Here is a 23,297-nt window from a genome sequence, read left to right on the forward strand (position 1 = left end):
GAAAAACAGCAGCTGAGCCCAGCACCTTCCCAGCAGGGCTGCTGGTGCATCCCCATTTGGCCATTTGGGAAAGATCACAGGAGGTCCAAGGAAGGAGCTCTCCCTCTTCACACACAAATCCTAGGGCAGCAGCTGTATCTAATGGGGAAGCAGACAGGAACCCAGATGCAAGGTTGGGCTCTTCTCCAGAGCTGTGCTGCTGTTGTAGGAGCCCGGCCCCACATCCCTGAACTTAGGTGCTGGGAGTTAACACAGGCTTGCCCTGTAGGCCCACAGCTGATTAAGCCTTCCCCTGGTCCCTGACCTGGAAGGAGGGCTTTATATGCCTCAAAGTTGCTGTAACTTTTTCACTCCCATATAAGAGCAGCTCAGCTTTCTCTGACAGGCTCTTTCTCCTTAGCACATATCCCACCCCCATAAGTTGGGCATTACATAGCCCTTGAAGGTCCTCTGAGCATGACTAGAGGGTAATGATGTTGCAGGGTCTTTGGCCCCATACTGGTCCCTACAGTCCTGGAGTGAGGAGGAGCAGAAGAAGGAAATTGGCACTGATCCAGCAGGCCCAGTAAACACAGCCCTATAAGGTGTGAATTCAGTTCACAGCATGACAGCATATTAATTACCAAATGCCATGGCCAGCCCATAGAACACAGCTACCAGGAACAATTGGAGGAAGGGAGAGCAGAGCACATGCAGGGAACAGCCCATTCTAAAATACCAAGCATAAGTAGTTTAAAGCATTGTTACTATTTTGAGCAAAAGCAAAGACAGTCCTGCCTTTACCAAGAGGCACCTGGAGGGGACAAGGAGGCTTGACAGGAAAACATCCATGTCAGCTGGACCATCACGTACAGTTCCTGAAGTGGTTGACTTCTGAGCACTGAACTAACATTACACACCACTTCAGCGCAGACCAGAACAAATTCTTGTCCAAGTCTTTACTCCCAGAGAAGCAGCAACAACAGTGCAGCAACCAGATCCTACTTTATGGCTTCATACATACAAGGACGCTGAGCCCTGTAGAAGAGGGTGATGCCCATGTGTAGTTTAGGCAGATTAGTCACCCCAGTTCAGGTCACTTGAAGATGCTTTCCTACATTTCAGAGCATGGCCTTGAGGTGTACAGCAGCCCAGGTGGGATCAGCAGAGCTCCCTCACACCAAGCTCTGTTCCAGGGCTTTGGCTGGACATCCACCAAAGCCTTCCCACCCCACAACCAAACCTACTGTGAAACCCAGCATCTGGAAGCTGCTGCCCTAACACATTCCTCCCAGCCACAAGCTGCCCAGCTGGCTCCCTACTCCTCTTCCCAGGCTTGAGTCAGCACCCAGACTGGCCTCTACTCAGGAGGGGCCCAGTCATGGTGTGATGGGGGAGGCAGCCCTGCACGCCCAACAGCTCTGAAGGGACACCGGAATGAGACAGCTGGAAAGATAACAAATAAGGCAAATATGCACTGCTGCAGCAAAAGCAAGGCAGCAATAAAATCAACCTTGTTCTGGCCAACCTGACCTACATCCTGCACAGATCCACGCTGCAGGGGCCTTCATAGATGGCAGCAGTTTTTGCTTCAGCAGATACAGTAAGCAGCAAAGTGCTGTTTCCCAAGCACTCAACTCAGGAGTTTCTATTCCCTGCTCTGCCATACCTCAAAATCCCCTGATTTCTGAAAAGCAGCAGTTCCTCCTGGGCAGGTGGCCCAGAGCCCAGCCCACACCCATGCTCCACCCCAGTCATTTTTTGACAGGGTGGAGTCACTTTCACAACGGAGGCCTTGACACACATCCAGCCCTGAGCACTGCTCTACCAAAACACTTGGAAACAATCTGCCATCTGCTTCATCAGCACACAACTATCACTCTCTTCCCCCCACACAAACCTGCCACACCAGCTCCTTCTCTCAAGCCCTGCCTCCAACCACACTGGGTAGGACCAAGCACCTGGAACAGCTTTTACTTACATTGAGCCAAGAAAACAAGAGGACAGAGCCATTTCTCCTTCTGTTTGTTTATTTGTGATAGAAGAGCAGCCCAATCTGACAGGGCCTGGCTCCTTCACCTCATCCTCAAGGCCATCAGCATGTTTTGGTTACAGCCAGAGCAGGTGACAGGCACCAGGCCAGGAGAGCTGCTGCACTGCACTGCAGAAGAGCAGAGCACATCTTCACCCAGGCCCAGCCAGAGGCAAGAGGTGCTCACTCTTGCACCACAGCTGAGCACACTAAAATTGCCCTCCGCTGTGCTCAGGTTAGGCCAGAGCAGGGCTGGTCCCAAGCAGGAGAGCCCAGGAGCTGATTCTAGGGGCACTTATTGCTCAAGTCTTGAATTTACAGGAATGGAAGTGGTCCAAGACTAGGCTGAGCTTGGTCTCCCCACGCTGGAGCAAGCCACCAGCTGCCATAGAGGATCAGGTAAGTGTGGCTTAAGCACACACTGAGCACCCAAGCCCAGGCACAAGAACAACAACGCAACCTGGGCTTATCATGTGGGGGAAGCCTTTCAGGCTGTCACAGCCCCTGCTATGTACTAGGCACAGGGCATGTGTACTGTACTGGGCAGGTCTGGGCCCTTAAGTCCCATAAGTACTGCCCCTACATTCTCCACAGACACACCTGGGCACAGATATGCCAGGGCAGGACTCCCAAGCTGGGCACACAGGGACCAGAAGGGACATGCAGCACTGTGGCATGGAACAAAGTGGCACAAGGCATCGTAGAGCAGGAGCAGTCACACATGAGCTGGCAGTGGCAAGCAGCCAGGGATGAATCTGCTCATCCACAAAGGCTCTTGTGAGACCGGGAAGAGGAGAGGGCACCAGGACAGGACACGGTCTCTTCTTTTGGTCCTACTCAGAAGGAAATGGCCCCTAGGCAGAAGAGCCAGATGTAGGCACTTGGGGGAAGTTCCTTTGGAAACACTGGAATGGGACTGCAGCCCCACAGCTGTGATGCAGGCAGCTGCCTCTCTGCTCAGCAACACTGAGAAACAGCACAAGCCCTCCCAGGAGCAGAAGTGGCCCATGGCTGCTCAGAGCAGAGGGGCTGAGCATGCAGACAGGGGACAGCAGGACTGGGCACAGGGGTACAACAGTCTGTAGGCACTTGACTTGGCTAGTGGCACCCAGGAGCAGAGGGACAGGTCCCAGCTGCCTCTGCCCCGGGGCTCTCATTGGCTCTGGGAGCACTTTACCCTCTAGTTGGCCTTGACCTTGCCATTGGTGACAGTGCCATTTTCATGGATGCTGCTACCGTTGTGCTGGGCTGCTTGTTGAGCCACCCTGGGCAATCGTTTGCCCTTGGTGTAGGACTGGTACCAAAAGTTGGAGAAGAGGATGAAGAAGATGGTCCCATAAATCCAGATAAGGTGAATGAAGATGGGGAACTGGTACTGGCAGTTGGGCATGAAGTAATACTGGGAGATGTGGACGGAGACAATCACAAACTGTGCCTGGGAGCAAGGCAGAGTAAGAACAAGTTATTCATGGGAGCAGGATCAGGGAACCCACTAGAGACCTTATTTTTAAAGGAAACACCTAGACTCCTTTCCCAGTCTGAAGCAGAGGTCCTTATGGTGAGGCAGTCAGCAGCAGCTGGAAGAGGCAGGCACAAGTCTCAGGGCAGCATATGCCTCTCACCCTCCCAACACAGCTGCAGCCCACGGGCAGCAGGCTGAACAGCACCCACACCCCAACCAGGCTGGTAGGGCTATCAGAGGCCTACAGTGGGGCAGAGCTACTAAAAATGCAGAGCAATATGCTACAGAGGGGACAGCTACAACTGCTGGCTGCACCTTTCAAAGGTACAAGGCTGGTCTGCCCTTCACATTGGGCACATGTTCTGCCCCACCACACAGACTCACCAGCTGGATGGCTGTGATGTGCTTCTTCCACCACAGGTACTTCTGAAAGGCAGGTCCTGCTGCTGAGAGCCCATAGTAGAAATACATGACCACGTGCACCATGGAATTGATCATGGCATGGAATGAGCCCATTCCCCCTGTTAAGATAGATTTTCCTTAAGCCAATACTCCACAGCAATCAGCACTACACAGAGCTGCTAAGAGCCCAGCAGGGCCAAAAACCCCTTCTAAGCATGCTGGGATAACCCCACCCAATCCGTGCACCCAGACAGTTGCCATCTTACCTGGACCAAACTTTGCTCCCCACCACCAGCTCCATGGCAGAACAGAGTGGTGAAAAAGGTGCAGGAATGTGACCTGTTCATTCTTCTTCCGCAGGACAAAGATCACCTGCAATGAAAGCCCAACAGCATCAAGGACCTGCAGCCCTGGGAGCAGCTAGAGCTGGGTGGGCCACTAATGCAATGTCTGATCTCAGTGATGCTTCCCTCCCTCCCTCCCCACTCACTGTCATCACACATTAGGTCACCCCACAGCTTCCAGAGCTGTAGCATGTCAAGAATGGCCTCAGCAATATTCCAGAGTTGCCTCCTTCGCAGTGATGCCAGACAGAAGCACCACCCTGTCAGACTGGAAGGGCTGCAAAAGCACCTACCCCAAATACACTAGGCCTCAACTCCCCACCCAGCAAGTGGCGACAAGGCCTTCTCAGTAACTCACTCACCGTGTCTGTCAGTTCAATGAACTTGGAGAAAACAAAGAGCCAAGCAACACTGACCATCTGTAACAGAACAGGTAAACATTAGAGACCTCAGCCTGAACATGCCCAGTGACCAAAGGGCTTCATACAGTTACCCAGCATGAAACCAAGGCTCAGAGACTGCAAATCCTCTGCCTCAGGAAAGGCAGGAGCTGTGACCCTGCTGTCCAAACAGAAGCACTAAAGGCCATCCCCACTTATCACGAGAGGGATGAGGACTCACCCTGAGGGCCTTGGGGTCCTGTGAGAAGTCCACAGGGTCACATCGCCAGGTATACCCAGTAAGCCACCCTGCCATCAGGAACTGCAACAAGAGCATCATCAGGGTGAGGCCCAACACATCACCCACTGCACATCGAGCTCTGCACAGAAGGGCAGGGAACAAGCCAGAAAAAGGGCTCCCCACCACCCACGCAGCTTGCACACGCTGCTTTACACCTGCCTGACCGAGCTACCAACAACTCACCTCATAGACTATGTAAAGGGAGAGTCCCACCAGAAAGAAGTTGTATAGCACCATGAACTTCTTCAGGTTTAAAGGCTTCCTGTTGGCCATTAGCCGGGGACCCAAGGATAGGACAAAGTAGACATATCCCAGAAGGATGCCCATCACAAGGAATGGGGACTGCATCAGTGGATAATCAGCGATGCGGGGGTCTGCAGAAAGAGCCACAGTGCAGAGCAGTTAGCATCCTCACCCCAGCCTGCTGCCAGCAGTGCTACTGCCACAGTGGAGGCAAGGACACGGCAATCCTGTTCTAGGACAGGAGTGCGAGTAGAAAGCAGTCTGGGAGCAGAGGCTGGTGAAGTCAGCTAGACTCAGCACAGTATAGCCTGAAGCCATGCTGCAGGGCAGCCTGGAAATCTTCTGCCCAGGAGAGCACAAGTGCCCCAAAACAACTTGCACAGGCACTGAGATAAGACAGCCTCATAAACAGGCAGCACAAAAACCCCAGAGCTGCATCTGTGTAAGGGCAAAGACAGGACACAGTTAGACCCAGGGATGCTTAAGGGATGCCAGACCATCCCCCAGTGCCTCTGGCAGTAAAGCATGTAGTACTCCCTGTCTGATAGCTGGGCAGAGCCAAACGCTCACCTGCTTTCTTCATGAAGTCCTGATACATAGTGACAATCCCCTCCATGGTGGTGGCAGTATCTCTGTGGAAAGAGGCAGGGAAGATCAGGTAGCTGTTTGCCCAGGAGGGCTGCCTACAGCGCATAGCCCTGCAGATCAGCAAACTCCAAGTCTAGTTTCAGAGAAACAGTCATGTATCTGGCCAGTGTTGCTCTCAGCTGATCATACACCAGCATCCACTTTCCAGTTGAGCCACAGGCCTCCTCATCTCTCACAGAGCCTGGCCCTGTTCCCCCAACTCTGTTGGAAACCCCATCATCCAATGTCAGCAGTCTTTCCAAGGCAAGAACCCAATATTTCACGCCAGCTATGGAAGCTTCCAACCTCAGCACTGTATCTCCAGCCCCTTAATCTTGCTCCTGCTGTACAAGCTCAAGCATTATGACATTGCCACCAGCCTTGGCACCCATACCTATTCAGCACACTGCTCCATCTGACCCTGGTGAAGAGATGCAAAGCTAGCCCACAATCTCCACAGAACAGTGCCTTTATTATCATCTTTGGGCTCCTGCCAACTGATTCCCACCACAGAAGCAGCACACCATCACTGGCCGGCCCATTACATGAGGAAGGAAATCCATAGGTTCAGAAACAAACATCAGTTTCTGGTGTCAAAGTTCCTGGTTTCACATCCTTGCACAAAACCTTCCTGACAAGAAACTACTACCACGTAACCTAGTACCTCAGAGGCCAGGTGCATCCTGCTTGGCAATGGCATTTCCACTCCCCTTCCAGACAAGGGAAAGCCATACAATACAAGGCTGCAGGGAGAAGAACTGGCAATCCCCACACTTGCTCAGCCTCACTATGAACACACACACCAGACAGTGATCCAGGCAGATGCTCTCCAGAAAAGCAGGAAGGGCCCAGGCTCTTGCTCTCAGGCAAGTTTGAAACACCCTCACCCATCCCCCTTGTGCTCCTCAACCTCTCCCCAGCCCACAGGACACCAGAGCAGCAGGAAGGGAGGCAGAGCACAGGCCCAGCCTCACCTGACTCATCCACCTGCAAGGGAGGCATTCCCAAGAGCTGCTATCATACATTCCACCTACCCCTTTCCCTGCAAAAAGGTACAGAGGAGTCACTGCCCACACACAGCCCAGGGAAATGGGTCCCCAGTCCAGTCTCCCCAGGAGGTATATTGCTGCCACCACCACCAAACACACAGCCTCCTCCAGACCAGCAGCCAGGAGGCTGAAGCCAGAGTACCCTTCTTCACAGTAAGGTCCCTGAGTACTCAGCAGCCACTGCCACCTCAAGCCCTCACCAGCCAACACCAGCACTGCTCCTTTAGCTTCACAGCAAGAGGAAGAACTCAATGTCATCTTTGTTGCAGGCAGGATGGCAGCAGACACTTCCTGTGCAGAGCTACCAGGCACCTCCATGCCAGGCTTTGCTGGCAGTAATCTTCAGGGGGGCCTGCCACACACCATTCTGGATCACCGCTCCCTGCAAATCAGTTTGGTGCAGCAGCAGTGCTGGCTCTCTGCCTGTACAATCATACGCTCTGCATTCCTCCAGACCGGGGAGTGCCACCTAACTTCTCTGCAAGACCAGCAGGCAGGAAGAGGTCTCCTCCTTCACCTCAATCCCCCAAAACACCCATTCCACCAAACGAGGCACCACAGCAGCCTGCACAGCCATGCACAAAGCCCAAGAAGTTTTGCTGTGTTTCAGAAAGCATGGAAGGTGGTTCCTTTTGCCATCTTGGAGGCAGATGGAACAATAGGACAAAGCCCACCTAGGAGTGATCCCCCCACACATCAGGGGCACCTCAGCAGCAATATAGCTGTTCACCCTCCCAACCCAAGGTTTCAAAGGGTTTAATAGCAAGTAATACTCACTTGTAGTGTCACCGTGATACAGGTAATATTTAAGGTTCTGGGCACTGCCAAGATAATCCACTCTGCACACACAGCAAAGGCCAGCTACAAGTGTAGCTGGAGCTATCGCATCCTTAAGAGCCACTCAAGGCTCAGCTGTGGGAAATGCAGTAAGTACAAGTCCAGAAAGCTGCTGAGCTTTATGTTGCTTTAATGGCTAAGAGCAAGCTCCAAACTTGCCTGTCTAGTTTCAGCTTTCAACCACTGCATCCAGCTACACCTTTATTTGCTAGATTGAGGAGCCCTCAAGAGTCAGTTCCCAGCAGAGGCACCTGACTATTCAAGCTGTGTTTATCTTATCAAGGTGAATGAGTCAGCCTTACTACAGGTCCAGGGCAGAGACAAAAATCCTGCCGAATACTTGCCTGTTTTGGGCAGGCTAGGATGAGAAGAGTATCAGCTGTCTTTGAACTCAAAGCTACATCTCACTGCAGCAAAACACTTCAGCTCAGGCACCTTGGATGACTTTACTAACCCTGGGCCAAAGGCTCCAGTACCACTGGCCAACTAGGACCCCAGCTCAAAACAATTTGGGGTCCATAACAACTATTCCCCCAAGTAGTGGGAGATGCCCATTTCAATCCAGGGCTAGCACAGAAGTCCCCACCAGCATGAACAGAAACAGGTACCTCTTACTGCTGTTTTATGAAGCACCTCCAACACTCCTACAGCCACACATGCCACAGGAAGTTGAGAAGGATTGGACTTGTCCAGAAGACAGGCTCTGGGCAAGCACCTGGGGCAGAAACAGTAGAATTATGCTACATGCCCTTATGGAAAGGACTTACACATTTTCCACAGTTTCTCTAGGCAGAACAACATCCTGCTAAATTAAGCTAACAGAGCAACCACAGCTCTAGGGAAATCCCTGAGATCTTCAGGTCTTTGCAAGACCTGGCATCCATCCACACTGGTATGCTACATCATCTTGCATCAAAGTGGACAAAGTATGCCTTGCTCAGCCAGCCAATGCAGGTACGTCTTGCCCTCCTCTGTCCCCCAGTGGGCAGCCACTGGCCATGGGGTGTTGACAGTTGAGCGGCAAAGTGGGAGTTGCAGGGCAGGCCCAAGTGTTACCTTCACTAAGCAGGGGGGTGTGAAGTGCACCAGCCTGCCTAAACCATGATTGCTCCATGCTGTAGGCAGGGGTTTTCCAGCACAGAGCAGCAAGTGTCCAGGAACCTGAACTCCCCTCTGCCACCTCCTCTGTGCACAACATCCCTCTGCACTTCGAGAGGGTTTCACCATCCAGACAAGCATCTGCTCTTGCTCTTACTGCACTCCACACTACACCACACATCACACACTGTAGGCATTCACAGCTCAATGGTTGGATCTGTCCTCTCTGCACATGGGGGACACTTACTTTCCTCTGACTCCTCCTAAATCCTGACCCTCTTAGGCAAGGAGATGAGGAACCCAAAGCTGAGCCTTGAACAGCTGAAGAGAAATCAAGCAAACACGTCCAAGCGTCCCAAATGAGCAGGAACCCTAGGGGCCCAAACACGCCCTGCATGATACAGGGAAACCTTGCAACACATCTCCCATCTCTCAGCAACAGGGAGTCACTTCCCCATGTCAGACAAAAAGTTCCCACTCTTTGCAAACTAGAGTATCAGGCCACAATCTGCTCCAGTAACCAACACCAAGGATTAAATACTTGCTTACACCAAGCAATGTGTACACTGCATATTTCCAGCAAGCTATACAGCTAATTAGTGCAACTTCAGCAACAGCAAGGCCTTTTATGACCAGCCCCAGTCCGACCACAGCACTGTCAGAACCATGACACTGGCAGAGACCAGAGCTCAGCCCAGGTAGCTTTGTTAACAGCTTTGCAGAGCACATATCTCCCCACACAACAACCATCTGCAAGCAACAGACTCTGCCCCAGACATCCAGCACTCCTACTCCTCAGCATTCAGGTCAGAAATCAGTCCTGTAATAAGTGCAAAAGCAAACACCCTCATCTCCCCACCAGTTTAATTAAAGGCAACACCAAAACCATCTGGTAGGTGGCCACAGAGCTGCCACCCCAGGGAGAGCTGGCACACTGCCCTTGCTGAACTGGCTAAAGCCAGCCTAGCCCCTGGGGTGCTTCCAAGGGAGTAGCAGCCCTCAAAGGGCAGGAGATAACCAGCTGGCCAGATGTGAAACCAACTCACATCCCCGACCTACAAGCTGGCATCAAGGCTTGCTGCCTGATGCAGCTTTGAGCTCCACAACCTCTCAGGAAGAGGCATCTCCCTCCTCCAGCTCCCCACCATAGCACCTGCCCAGTTGCCTGGAGTTCCAGAAAGTCACTGTGGGGTCCAGCAAGGCCTGCACACAGCCCCATGTGCCCATGGACTAATTTCCCTTCAGAAGAGTGGAACTGATCAAGCCATGCTCTGGTGGCCCCAGACGAGGCACAGAAAGGGATGTGTACTACACATATAAAGCACCTCAAAACATCACCACCAAGAGCTGCCAGTCACAGCTCCAGAAGCTTTCCTGAGCTTATGCACAGCAAGATGAGGAACATGAAATTTTATCTGCCCCAAACAACACACAAGCAGCAAGGCAGTCAGAGCAAGACAAGAGGGAGAAGGAGCCCTGCCAGCCATAAGCTGCAAACCCCTGTTTTTTTATCAACTCTGCAGTGGGATCACTCGAAGACTGAAGTGTACAGTGAAGCACAGAAAACTGCATTTGGATCTCCTCTGCTGCTTTGTGCCCAGTGAAAGGGAGAGAGGTCTGTAACCAGGCAGTATACACTTATTTCACACACAGCATCTCATAACACCAGCTCAAACACATGCAGCAGAGGCCACTCAACAGGAGAGCTGTATTCAAGTACACTTGCATTACTGCTAATAATTTCAACCATTCACTGAAGACTCAAGACAGCATTGTCCACATACTTCTAAAGTAATGTTTTTTCTCAAAAGAAATCAATCTAAAGACATACCTGTCACCAGCTCACCAGCCACAGAAGACAAGTCTGGCAGAATAACCAGAGCTACGTTTCAAGTGCGGAAAGCCATACCAACAGATTAGGGCAGAGCAGTAAAGCAGCCCTCCTAGCCTGACACCTTAGCTCTGAGGACTTGAGGCAGACTGACTAGAGTTTGAGAACAACCAGTCCCAGAACTCAGTCCACAAAATAACTACAAAGACTGCCAGGAAACTTTATGCTAGCAGCACCAGATAAGTTTTCCTATTTGAATCATATCCATTTGTCACTTCCTCTGGCTCACCTGCTTCATGCTGAGTGTCAAAGGACACGGCCAACAACCTGGTCCCGTATGTTCTACATCAGCATATTCTGAAGTCAGTACAGGAGGTCTGTGTTCACAGAAGGGATGCAAACTCTCAAAGTCATGATATGGAACAGCTCTTGCAAGAGCTGCCATTGCAACCAGTGTAGGAGTCACACTAGCTGGGTGATGCTCCTGGCACGCTGGATCCAAGCGGCAGAAAGTGTCCTGCCTGAAGCTGAGCAGTTTCCTCATCTTCACCAAGTGTGTGTTAATACCGTACCACTCTCTCACAAAGTGGCTGTAAAACCCTGAGGCCTTTGGATAGCATCCTACATACAGATTAAGCTCTCCCCTTCCCATACTCACTGGAAGCAGAGAAAGCAAGAGGAGACACCCAGATTAGCAGAAAGCTCTGACTGACAGTCACAAGCTTTCAGGGGAAGGAGGACACCCATTGCAATAGGGTACTGGTAACCTTGTACAAAAATCAAGGCATGTAATCAGACCTCAAGGTCCCACAAGAGCACACCTTGCAGCAAGAGGTTTATATGCACAGCATACTTTTTTCAGGGGCAGCACCTCCCCAAGCTGTTAAGAGTAGGTTTACTCCTTATCACATTCAAAGCTGGTGGCTGCATATTCAGAGAACTGGTGCCAGTAGAGGTGAGACCAGTCAGAGAAAGAAACAAAAAAGGCAACATTAGGCAGAAAATCTGACATAGCAAGGAACAAAGGAGTAAAGAAGCAAAGGAAGAAAAGAAACAAAGTGAGATAAGTACAAAAGTGGAAAATAAGGTATTTCCCGTCTGAGCTAACCATACTGATCTGTGTCACTCCCTCATACAGCACCAGGTGAAGGGAGAAAGTAGAGATGGCTGAGCTCCCTCTCCAAAGTGAAGGCACCCAGCAGCCTCTTAGAGTGCACAGAGCACACTCAGGAAGGACAGAACTAGGCAGGTGACAGAGGGCAGGCCAGGCTAGATTGAGCAAGGCCAACTTCTAACACCTGCATCCAAAATCAGGTCAAGCCTCCTAAAGCCAACTAGCAAAGAAACAGTGTACCCCTATCTGGAGGTGGGACAGGCTGTACCACAGCACTCATCTCTGATTTTAATCACTATGCAAATGCCTCAATACAAGGCTTCACCTCTGTTCTCACAGCACTGGCTGTAATCATGATACAGTAATGATTAGTGTGCTCTGCCCCATTCAGGCCTGTGCATTCATTAGACAGGTACATCAAAACAAGATGTACATTAAAAGTCTACAAAGCAAGAGGCAGAAAGGAAGACTCCCAAATTCCCTCCAACAGCTTTATTTGGGCTATTCAAGAAGCCCAGGTGTGAACTCAGAGCCACTTCTCAACAAGACAAGGGGCCACTACCTGGAACTTATCATGACATCAGCTTTGGGTCCTGTACCCTTCAGACCAAGAAGGCAGTGCAGTCACACAATCTTCTAATAAGAGAGCAGGATGTTCTGACAGTATGAAGATGTCATACTCCAGTAGCACAGTATATGCACCTAGAACCCAACAAGCCTGAGGCTTAATGGTTACCACTTTTAAGCAGGTTCACAGCCTTCCAAGCACAAAAATAGTGAAGCATGAGGCCTGGTTATCTCAACACAGGTGTAGATAGACACTCAAAGTCAGCACACTTGCTTCTCCTGCTGCTCCTGTACAGACAGGGAAAGCCTCTTAGGGTTAAGTAGAAGCAGCACGAGTTACAAAATCTGTGTGTGTACAGAGCAAATCTTAAACTATGAGAGCAAGCTAGCTGATCTTATCCACAGGGCAAGAGCTCTCCTTGCAACAAAGCTGGAGAACTTGCCGCCAACAACAGCCCACCACCCTGATCCATCCCACAGGGAAGAATCAACCCTATGAGACACTAAGGGAAATCAAGAAATATCAGACCCAGTTACCACCTCTGCCATCCTCAAGCCACTAAAGGCTCAGAATGCAGACAACAGGCCTGATGGTGGGGAACAGGCTGTGGCAGCTGCAACTTGTCATCTCTGAACAATAGCAGCCCCACAACTCCTGCAGGGAAGAGTCCTGGCTCCTGGGGACAGTCTCCTCCCTATAAGAGCCCAAGCTGCCTCACCTGTTTGACTGGCAAGAACCAGACTTTCCAGCCGAAGTACTCCCACCATCTGACAGCTACCAGCACTCCAATACAAAAGCACAGAAACACAGAGCATCTCTTGGGCCATCACAGGCACCACTCCCAGTGTCCCCTGTAAGTGTCTCAGGCTGAGTGTTGACTGTGCTGTAACCCCCAGCAGAAAAGGGGAAAGCATTCACCTGCAACATTCAAGGACAGTGCCCAGCCAAGTACCTGCTTCTGACACCAGCTTCAAAGGTTCCTCAGGATGCAAAGTTTTCTCCACCAGGAGAGAAAGGAGACATCGTGCAACTTCAATAAGCTCCCTTATTTTTATCTCTAACACATGGTATGAGACACCTCTAGGTCAGAGTAAGCTTTTACTCCCCAAGTTTCAGTTTTAACAGTGCTTTCTCTCATATTACACTTCTGCCCTGAAGGACCACATAATCCCCCCCACCCAACAGACTTTCAGGAAACAAAAATAAGAGTACAGCACAAGCCAGGACTACAGAAGCCCAGGCTGTGTGGGTGGCACAGCTTAATCGCCACAGCAAGATGCAGCAAGTAGATGCTGCAACAGCTGGCATCTTCCTGTTTCTCATAGGAACAGGCCATAAGCAGCAGCTCACACCTACAAGCTAGAGGGGCTTCCTAGGAAAGAGATAAGGCACAGCAATCCCAGTCAAGCCCCAAGGGCTCAGCCAGCTGTTTGACTCTAAACTATACTCAAGAAGCTGCCCAGCAGGTCTGGTGGGAAGGTCAGCTCCATCCAGCTAGGAATCTGCCCTGGCTGCATTCTGGTAGAAGAAAAGGTGGTCAACTTGGGACAGCACAGCAGGATGGATGCACTGCTTCCAAGAGGGGAAGAGATGCTCTCAGGAAATGCACTAGTCAGTAAAGCACCCAGTGTTATCCCATGCTGCCCACTGAGCATAGCAAGGGGTATTCACCACCTTCTCCCTGCCTTTAGGGCTTCAGAACCAATACGATCAGTCACAGGGAAAGCACCCGACAGCCCCCCTGCAGGCAGCAGGCACTGAGGCATAGATTGCCACCCCCAAAGCCTCCCCTCTTGTTGCAATGCCTATTTATGCTGTCTCATTTAGTCTGTTACAACGTAAAAAACAAGTAGCTTTCCCAACTGCCCCTTCGTTACAACAGAGGAACTGGCCCACGTAAAGCGATCTACCGACCAAGCTCTGTACTGCCAGTGGTTATTGAGCCCGCCGTGGCCCAGGAAGCACAGACCCCTGTGCACGACCACACCAGTGCCAGGTGAGCCCGAAGCCAGGCGACTGCTGCCACCAAGGGGGTGACAGTGACGACCTCCTCCTCCTCCTCCTGCCACCGCGTTCCAGAGAGAGGGCCAGCGAGAGGCCAAGCACCTACACGAGCCGGCACTCAAAGCTGACATTGTGTCGCAGCAGCGGGGGAGGCCTGGTACTGCCACCCTGCCCGCAGGAGGAGGGAAGAGCCATCTCAATGGCTATATTGATGCCGAGAGCTGGGTAGAAGAAAGCTTCCCGGCCGCCGGGGGCTGCTCTCTCCCCGCTGCAGAGAAGCCCCAGCAGACCACAGCCCTCGGCTGCTCAGCGTATTCGCAGCTCTCAGCCCGGTGCCCACGGCAGGAGCCGGGCAGCGCCTCGCTCAGCCTTGCTGCCACCCCCACGAGTCCCTCTGGCACAGGCCCCGGCCCCGCTGCCGCCGGAGGGAGCGCCGGGTCCCTCCGCCCGGGCGGCTCCCGGCCCGGCTCGGGTGTGGCGCGGCCGGGCCCGGAAGCGGGGCCGCGGCGCAGCGGGGCCTGAGCGGCTGGGAAGGGCCGCAGCGGGCCCAGAGAGGCCTCGAGCCGCCGCCGCGATGTGTGGGGGTTCAGCCACCTTTCAGCGAGCCCGCGGCGCTGCTCCGCTGCCTGTGGAGCTGGGACAGTCCCGCCAAAACGCCAACAGGGCGATGCCCATCCCGTCTCTGAGGCTGCGCAGCCACCGGTCCCTGAGCTGAGGAGCCCTGGGCTGGGGACACCGGCCAGCAGTGGGGAGGCAGCCCCGTCACGGCCGGGACCCAGCGAGGCCTCTGGCAGGGACCTGCCGGGGCGGAGGCGGGTGTTTGCGCCACGGCACACAGAGCGGAGGGACAGTCCTTCCCCCCGGCCGGCCGGGAAAGCATCCCAGCCTCGCACAGAGGGGCGGCTCTGCCCCGAAGGAGAGCACCCGACTGCGGGAAGGGAATTGCACCCTTCCCTGGTACCAGAGAGGGTGCGCTGGGGCAGTGGCACCAGGTTGTGAGCCAAGGAGCACTGCAGCTCCTCACACAATCAGGACCCTGCTGGTTTTTAGAAAAACAAGCCACTTCAACAACTCAACTCGGACTCCACTTGTGTCCCTCCGTCTGACACGGGCAGGTTTGCACACCGGTAGACTTGCCACACTGTACTGCGGGTACCCCCCTTTCCGGGGGGTGACAACCTTTACAGCCGCACCCAGCGTGATCACCCGCCAAGGGCACGTCACAATATCACAACACCCATCCCACCCATCAGGCCACGGCCTCCCCCGACGCGCCCCTCCACCCCTGTGGTGAGGGGACACCGCACACCTCCTCCCCTGACCATCCCAGGTGACGGGAACATGGACATACATACACGAACCTCCTCCTGAAGGCTGGTTAACAGGTGCCAAGCCAGCACATGGCTTCCCTAGCGCAGGATCCGCTGTTCCTGGCAGCAAAGTTTAGGCCACCAAAGCAGCTGAACCCTGCTGAGGCCTCCCCACAACCCTCGTGCTCTGCGATCACCTTCTTAAAGCCCCCTCAGCACATCCCAACAACCAGCCTCGACCTACCGCTAACCTCGGATACCCCCACCCAAACATCCCAAAGGACAGCTGGGACAGGCCAGGCATCCCCAGCCCACCCTCTCCAGGCAAGAACGGGCCCCGCACCCTACGTGCCCACGGCCACCCGCACTTACCACCAGCCGCACCCCGTTCTGCCGCCACCACGGCCGCCCCCGCCATTAAAGGGGAAGCCCCGCCCCCCTTTCCTGTGCCGATTGGCCGAAATGGCATCGCTCCGCCCCCTGCAGAGCCGGGGCCAATCGGCGCTCCCGCCGCGTCCCGCCCGTTCCGTGGCCGCGCCGGGAGCCGGGCGGGCTCGGGGCCGAGCGGCGTGAGGGGAAGATGGAAAATGGCTGGGAAAAGGATGCGGGCTGGGGCAGGGTCAGAGTGCGGTGCGGAGGGGTGGCTCGAGGGCGGTGGTGACGGCATGAGGGAGACCCGTACAAGTCCATAAATCGGCGGCTCATAGGCTTGTTTACTCCCAGAGATACAACAACAGGCACCGCGAGCTTTCGGAGACACAGGACAGAACCCAGAGACGCCTACTCTGACCGTATGCAGTTTCTAGAGTGTTTCCATCCTGTGGCGCCTTCACGGCCATGCCAATCTGCATCCTAAAAAGCGGCCGGGACTTGACTCGTGCTCGTCTGGTCTGAAGGCGTTTTCAGAACTCATTATTCTAATTGTTAGGAAACTTCTCGTTTCCAGCTTAATTTGATGCATGGCTGGTTAATAAACATTTGTTCCTGTGCCAACGTTGTAATTTATCTCACCCAGCTGCTGCCTTGGTGTTCATGCTACAGTGTATTTGTAGGCTGCAATCACCTCCCTCTCAGCCATTACAGGGAAGACTAAACACTAATATTTGCGCCAGTCCTTAAGGAAATCAATTTATAAAAATATCCACAAAGTACCTTAGTAGTAACCTTCTTTGTGTCCTGATATGCTCCCTTTCCTTAGGCTTTACTTTCATCTTGACCTTAACCACTCCTTCCCACGTAAAATTCCTGTGCTTTTTTCTGCCCCAACATCTACCGAGGTTCCTAATTGGTCCCAAAGCTCAGGGCTGCTTCCCTGGAGTCCACGCAGGGCCTATAGCTTTATAGAAAGGGGGTTTTTTAACTATCAAGTTAGTCGACATAAAAAAACTTTATTTTATCCTCCATCTCCTGCCTGTGTGCTGTGTTACTCTTTAATTGGATACTGTTAACACCAGACTGGCAGAGCTGAAGCAGTCTGGATCATTTTTTCTCCCTTTTTAAGTATAGGCATCAGCCTTGTTTGTTACTCTTTACATTTTTTTGTCTTTTGTCCTCCTTTTCTTTTGCACCATTACTCTATTTTTAGTTGTTTTGCGGTCCAATTCAGTGGAAACCTTGCTGTGTAGTTTGTCATGAAATTAGAGATCATCAGTGCATTCCTTCACACTCCCTAGTACTGGATTCTTTTCTACCTTGTATCCTGCATCTCATAGCTTTCTCCAAGCATTCCTTCTCTCTTCTGGATCCACCCTTGCTGGCAGGCTTGTCAGGCTCTAACAATGGGCCCCAAATTGCACAGCCCAGCCTCTTCCTGCTATTGGAATTAATTTCCAGGTCACTGTATTTTCTTCTGCTCTGAATGCAATTTATTTCTCCTCTCTTGGTCCCGTACTCTATTTCCCTCTTGTGTCTGCCGCCTCCATCATTATTTCTGTGTGGTTATTTGCTCATTAGTTTTTCCTTTCTACTGCATCTTCTGCTTCTCTCCTTAATTCTCCAACACACTGAATAGATTTTACTATTTTATCTCTCCTCCGTTTGTTCTTCTTTTCACACTCACCAGCTTTGGTGGGTTCCCTTTGTCTGCATGTTGGCCTTTGTCTACCTCTCATGCTCAGCAAGTGCCTGCAGTTCCTTGGCATTCACCCTTCCCACAACATTCCCAGTGCTGCAGCAGCCTGGGCAGGAGCTCCAGCTGAAGCTGGAGGACCTTGGTCTGCAGGAGCACCCTGGCTGCAGGCAAGTGGATCCGGTGCCATGCTGTCCGAGAGGGTGATGTGGGGTCCCCTCCTAACCCTCAGGGACAGGCCTCCAGCAAGAACTTGACTAATCTGCTACTTGTTGTGGATCCGGGTTTCTGCCTTCCAGCCTCTTTGAAAGCAGGGTAGCACAAGAACACATAGTAAAGAAAACCCCTCAAAAACGAGAGAGGTGAGGGAGACAAGTGATGTGACCTGTTGTGTACAGCCTGATCTTCCCAAAGTGTCTTGGGAGAGAATCTCTTATGGATGGGTAATCCTCTGCTTCCATCTTGAATCCTGCCCATCTGACCTGAAATCTGGGAGAGAGAAGCTGTTTGCAGCCAGCCAAGCATGTCACCCTGACTGCAGTCTGGATCACCAGACCAGAGATGATCCCGTCACGTGCCTGCAGGAGGGTGTCCTGCCTGCACTAGCCACTCCTGCAGCTGGCAAAGCCCTACAGGTCATTAACTCTTCACCTGCAGTTCAGGAAACAACCTAGCTGTTGTGTGTTTGGTCCCAGCACCCTGGGCTGCACCAGGCTCCAGTTTGGAACAGTTTAAGCTCCTTCCTCCATTTCTTATCCTGGAGAACACACCATTTCCACTTTAGCTTTCGTGAGGGTCTTGCTGGTCCTTAACATAGGGATCAGATGAGATGGAGGTGGGTGGGAGTCTCCACATTCCTCCTTTTCACTGTTCCCTCCACTGGTCCTTGTCTTCTGCTTTCTCCTTGCTCCTTGCAGAGCCAAGTGCACTTCTCTTTCTCCTCATCACTCTGCCCTGGTGCAGAAAGCAGACCTGGGCTAATGTAACTGGCTGAAGGCACAAATACTGAAGCCATCCTCAGTGCGGATGATGACCAGACTATCAGATGGGAAGGTCTGTAAGAACTAAGCAATGGAAAAGGAATGAAGCTCATTGAGAGGTTATGACCTCAGGGATTAGTAATGAGAATTTCTTCTGCATGTAATGAGAGATGCTGGTGCAGTGTTGCACCTTTTCTTTGCCAGTCTTGAAGATTGGCTTAGGCTCACCATGCAGCTGGGTGGGAAAAGGGAGGTTTCAATCTCTTCAGGTGTCAAGTTTCTCATTTTTCAGAGAATTTAGAAACTCTCAAAATCCTTGTGTTCTGGGGAACTAAAATATCTTTTGGATGATACCTGGTTTATATAGTAAATTTATTTTCTCTTATTCAGTGAATTTATAACTATGAATTTATTTTTTTTTTAAATACTGATCAATTAAATAGTGAGAGTTTCATTTGGGAAAAACATCAACATTATTCAACTTGAAAAATCTAAAAGAAAATAAAAACTTCAAGTGAATTCAGTGAAATTAAACACATGCACAATTGGCCCTGTAATTTTTCAGTAATGTATTTGACACACATAGTTGGTAAATTTACACATCTTATTAGACTTGGGGAGTGAAAAGATGATTTACAGATCCTTCCATCCTTTTCTTTTTACTTCTGAAAAACCAACGATTTTGCATGTGATCTGATAAAAACACTGAATGTAAATCGGCTCTCTAATGTTGTTTTACCCTTCTCCCTTTCCCTGAGAGTGGACTCTGAAGCACTATCAACCACAAATTATTGCTGTACACCTTCTCTGTGGCTCCATGGGAAAAAAAATTATAAGTTGCTTATGCTTGCAATCGCAAAACATCCAAGAAATGCTCCTTCAACACCTCTGTCTATACTGAGAGAATCAAAAAAAGCTTTCATAACCACTAAAAGTGGTGAGAGATTACATTATTCGGCACCTGAAGGTCCATTAAATGCCATCCTGTCACTTTGCAATTTCAATAACTGGAGGAGGCCAGGTAGGCCATGCCTAGGTGTATGTTGCTCAGGCGGATGTGTTGCCTCCTTCCACAGCTGATATCAAGACTAAGTGACTCACCTTGTGCAAAATTTTGTGTGTTATTTCTGCTGATTACATTGTAGTGTCAGTAAAGGCCAATTACCCCATCACTGTTCCCCTCTCCCCTTAAGCCAAAAGAAATGCTTCATTCCTGGAATTCAAGGTCCTTATAAGCCCTTCAAGCTACCAGCAAACAACACACAACATTTCTGTAGCCAGCAGGCATGAAATGACCCCGCTGAAACCCCTGTTGTAATACGACACTGTAGTCTTACATTAAAACATCACCTGGAAAAAGGCATTCCATGAGGTGAAAGGGGAGGTGGAAGCATCACCCAGAAGCTTGCCAGCAGTGTGGTGGTGCACCGGAGCTTTGACAGCAGACTTTCACCCCGGCGTGTTTAATTGCTGTACTTTGCCTGCCAGTCGGGGTGGGCAGCACACATGACTGTTGTCTCCTGCTGGGACAAGAATTCTTCATCGGCTGCACAGCAGCCTCTCCAGCGTGAGCCCTGACACCAACCTGCACGGGCTGGCAGCATCATCCCAGCAATACAGGACACCCTGGGTCCTCCACAGACATGCTCACTCTAGACCTGTTAAAGCATCCTTATTTGTTCCTGTGGCCGATAGAATAACCTTACAGAATAATGGTGCTTTTCTCAAATCCACCCAATCATGGGGTGGAGGGCAGGAAAGAAGCAGAGCCATAGCCACAGCAAGGTGTCTGAGGATACTAAATACCTGCAGAAGCACATTCTTCAGTGTCTCTGCATGGCAGCAGGCATGGCAGGGCCACCTGAAGGCCCAGAGTGGACTGGCAGGAGGCTGGAAAGGGTCAGGAGGTCTGAAGGTTTCAGCACACGCAGCTCAACAGGAGTCCTTGGTTACTGTACGAGTATTGGTGACTGCCCACATGCAACACACCTTGGCAGAAGACCACAGGAGCTCTGGGAGCTCTGTCTCTTGTAGGGACCTGAAAATTGCCCCTTCTCAGGGAGCTTTCAAGGCTGTCTCATGGGCACATGCTCCTGAAGAGAGAAAATGCAGGTGATGAGAAAGCCCTGGTCCTGTTCATCTCCAGAGATCCCTTTCCACATGAAGTAATTTCATTTTATCTCTGTGATTTAAAGCCCACAGGAGTTGATCACATCTGGTAACCTGTCCCAGACTGCCTGGAGCCTGAGAGCAGCTTGGCAAAACTGGGTGACTTCTTCACTCAGGCAGTTGGGATTACAGTCAGATTTGGTGACTTGACATCCACATGTCACGCTCCACAACTGTGTCCCAGGGCTGTCCTCCTAACTTGTGGAACAGCAGTGCCAAGCAGCTCAATGAAGTGAGCAAAGGTAGAAGAAAAAACCTTCCCAAGTGCTCCAGGCTGTGCTGGGAACTTTCCTGGGAAGACTTTGCCTTGACCTGAAGCGGCCACTGGGTCGACAGCAGAGGCTGCCCAGGGCAGGGGTCCCAGGTGCTGTACCTTGGCCATGGGGCAGCGGGGTGTGAGCTGCCAGGCGTCAGGCCGAGCACGCTGCTGGTCACTGCGCAGGGACTAAGCCATAGAAAGGATATTGTCAGAGCAGAGGATTGTTCTGGGAGAACAGGCTGCACAAAGAGGAATTGTTTTGCCATTAAATGAGGCTGTGTTTAGCTCCAGCCAGGGCTGGGCTTTGCCTGCCTGTCTGGGATTGTGGGTTGGCAGGGGATGATGTCCTCCCTGGCCTGCCTGGCATCTTCTCTGCTTCTGAGGTTGTCCACTGGCACAGTCAGCAGCACAAGTACGTGCCCTGAGACCCATGGTGGGTAGGGAGAAAAAGGAAATTGAGGGATAAGAGAATTTTGTGGCAGGCCTGCCATGGCCTCCTGCACCTGCCTGGCAGGTCTAAGGGGCACAGGAGAAGGGGAGAGCAGCAGCTGGGCAGCTGCCATGGTGAGGGGCTGCAAACAGTGTTGTTGATGGCCTCCCTGGATGCGTGTGTGCGGACAAGCATCTTGCACCCGAGCTCCAGCAAGACACAGCAGAGAGCGCAAGACAAAGAGGCAAAGGAGAGGGAGCTGCCTGCTCAAAATGTGGGTTGGAACACTGTTATAATTTCTTATTGCTTTTACTCCCTGTGTGAGTGAATACCAACATTTAAGAGCAATGGTGGATGTAACCACAGAAGCTTTCTGTGAGTCACTGCTTCCTCAGCAGCTGCAGGGGGTCTTCAGCAGCCCAGGGCTGCAGGTCCTGCTGCCTGGCTCCTCCTGCCTGCAGCCCCAGCGCTGCCCAGCTCCCTGCCCAGCCCATGCTCTGCAGCAGGGGCTGCACACGTGGCAGCTTCCGCACAGCTCCATGCAACCAAGTCACAACCTGATGCATTGTTCTGCTGACTGGAGCAAAACAGGCTGTGCTGTGATGACAATGATGATGATGATGATGACTGACACTGTTTCTACTGCTATGATGCCCATGAGAACCTAAATGTACAAAAACAAAACAGCCAAAATTGGCTCCCCAGCCCCACTTACGCAGAACGTCTTTCTCAGGGGGATGCAAACCATTCCTGTATTAGCTACTGCCGTGAGCTCTTAGGGCAGTGATTTGAACTGCTGCCACGCTGCTGCAGCCGAGCAGGAGACAAGAGCTGTCTCTCTCATATCACACAGCAGGACCCCGACTTCAGTACTGCATCAGTACCAAAAATAAACTCCATGTAAACATCCCCTGCACGTTTCAAAGCCAAATTCCCATGGGAGCAGCACAGCTCCGTGCTGCACACCAAGGTGGGCAGAGCCCAAGACTGGCACTTGGCAGTGGGAGACAGACACGTCCCACCAAAGCCACCTGGCAACAGGCATAGAGGGAGGAGGTCTGCGTTCAAAAGAGGACCATTCTGGGAAATGCTGCAGCTTTGAAATAACACCCATAGACAGCAATGCCCCAAAGCATGGCCTTTGCCCCAAAGCATGGCCAGCAAATAAAAAACTTAATGCAAAAGTACCCTGGGGCACAGCCTTTACTCAGAGGAAAGGAGCTGACGTGCCAGGCAGGACTTAGCACCACTGCTAATTCAGTGCAGAGACTGCTTAGACATGATGGTAGCAAAGGGAGAAGCCTTACAACAAGCAGGTAAATCAGTGACAGAATCTGAGCAGCAGTGATAAGATAGCTGCTGCAGGAACTACAGCTCTTGATCTCCTGACTTTGGAAAATATGCATCTCAGTCAGAAAAATACATGCAGTAATTTCCTTTCTTTAAAAAACACACACCAAAAAAAAAAAGGGGACAAAGGCTTCTTCTTCATAGGAGCCAGCCAGCATGCTTTGCATTAGTCTCATGTACAGGGCTACCCCTAAGGAAATTGCAGAAGGTTTTTATTAATTTCTAAGTGCAGGTTTCCACCAAGGCAGTGTTCCTGGATCCAGCCAGAGAGCTGCAGTATCAAAGGGACAACAAATAAACTGTGGAGTCACATCAGCTTGAACTATTTTTATGGCATGTATTACAAATACAAACATCCCATTTCTTGAGCACGGGCTTTTACCACCACAGCATCTCCGTGAGGCACAAAATGGTAACATTTTATGTCTAAGATAGTTGAAGATTTATTGCGCTTGGGTGG

General features: G+C 51.6%; 1 protein-coding gene across 6 annotated transcripts; it reads right to left on the reverse strand.

Moving 5' to 3' along the window:
• Nucleotides 1–1,988: 1,988 nt before the first annotated feature.
• On the reverse strand, nt 1,989–16,026 carry ELOVL1 (ELOVL fatty acid elongase 1). 6 transcript variants are annotated; one of them, XM_032118046.1, is made up of 8 exons: nt 15,954–16,026; nt 5,714–5,775; nt 5,084–5,274; nt 4,841–4,921; nt 4,582–4,638; nt 4,142–4,247; nt 3,858–3,994; nt 1,989–3,446 (listed from the first exon to the last, which is right to left on the reverse strand). In XM_032118046.1, exons 2-8 carry the CDS (start codon nt 5,757–5,759, stop codon nt 3,192–3,194), a joined length of 873 nt encoding a protein of 290 aa, XP_031973937.1. In that variant the 5' UTR covers nt 5,760–5,775; nt 15,954–16,026; the 3' UTR covers nt 1,989–3,191. The 6 variants fall into 6 exon arrangements, with proteins under 6 accessions (XP_031973937.1, XP_031973939.1, XP_031973941.1 ...); XM_032118048.1 differs by lacking the exon at nt 15,954–16,026 and adding an exon at nt 15,633–15,820; XM_032118050.1 differs by lacking the exon at nt 15,954–16,026 and adding an exon at nt 14,866–14,889.
• Between the last annotated feature and the right edge of the window lie 7,271 nt (nt 16,027–23,297).

Source organism: Corvus moneduloides, chromosome 9 (genome assembly GCF_009650955.1).
Source record: "Corvus moneduloides isolate bCorMon1 chromosome 9, bCorMon1.pri, whole genome shotgun sequence".
Taxonomy (NCBI): Eukaryota; Metazoa; Chordata; class Aves; order Passeriformes; family Corvidae; genus Corvus; species Corvus moneduloides.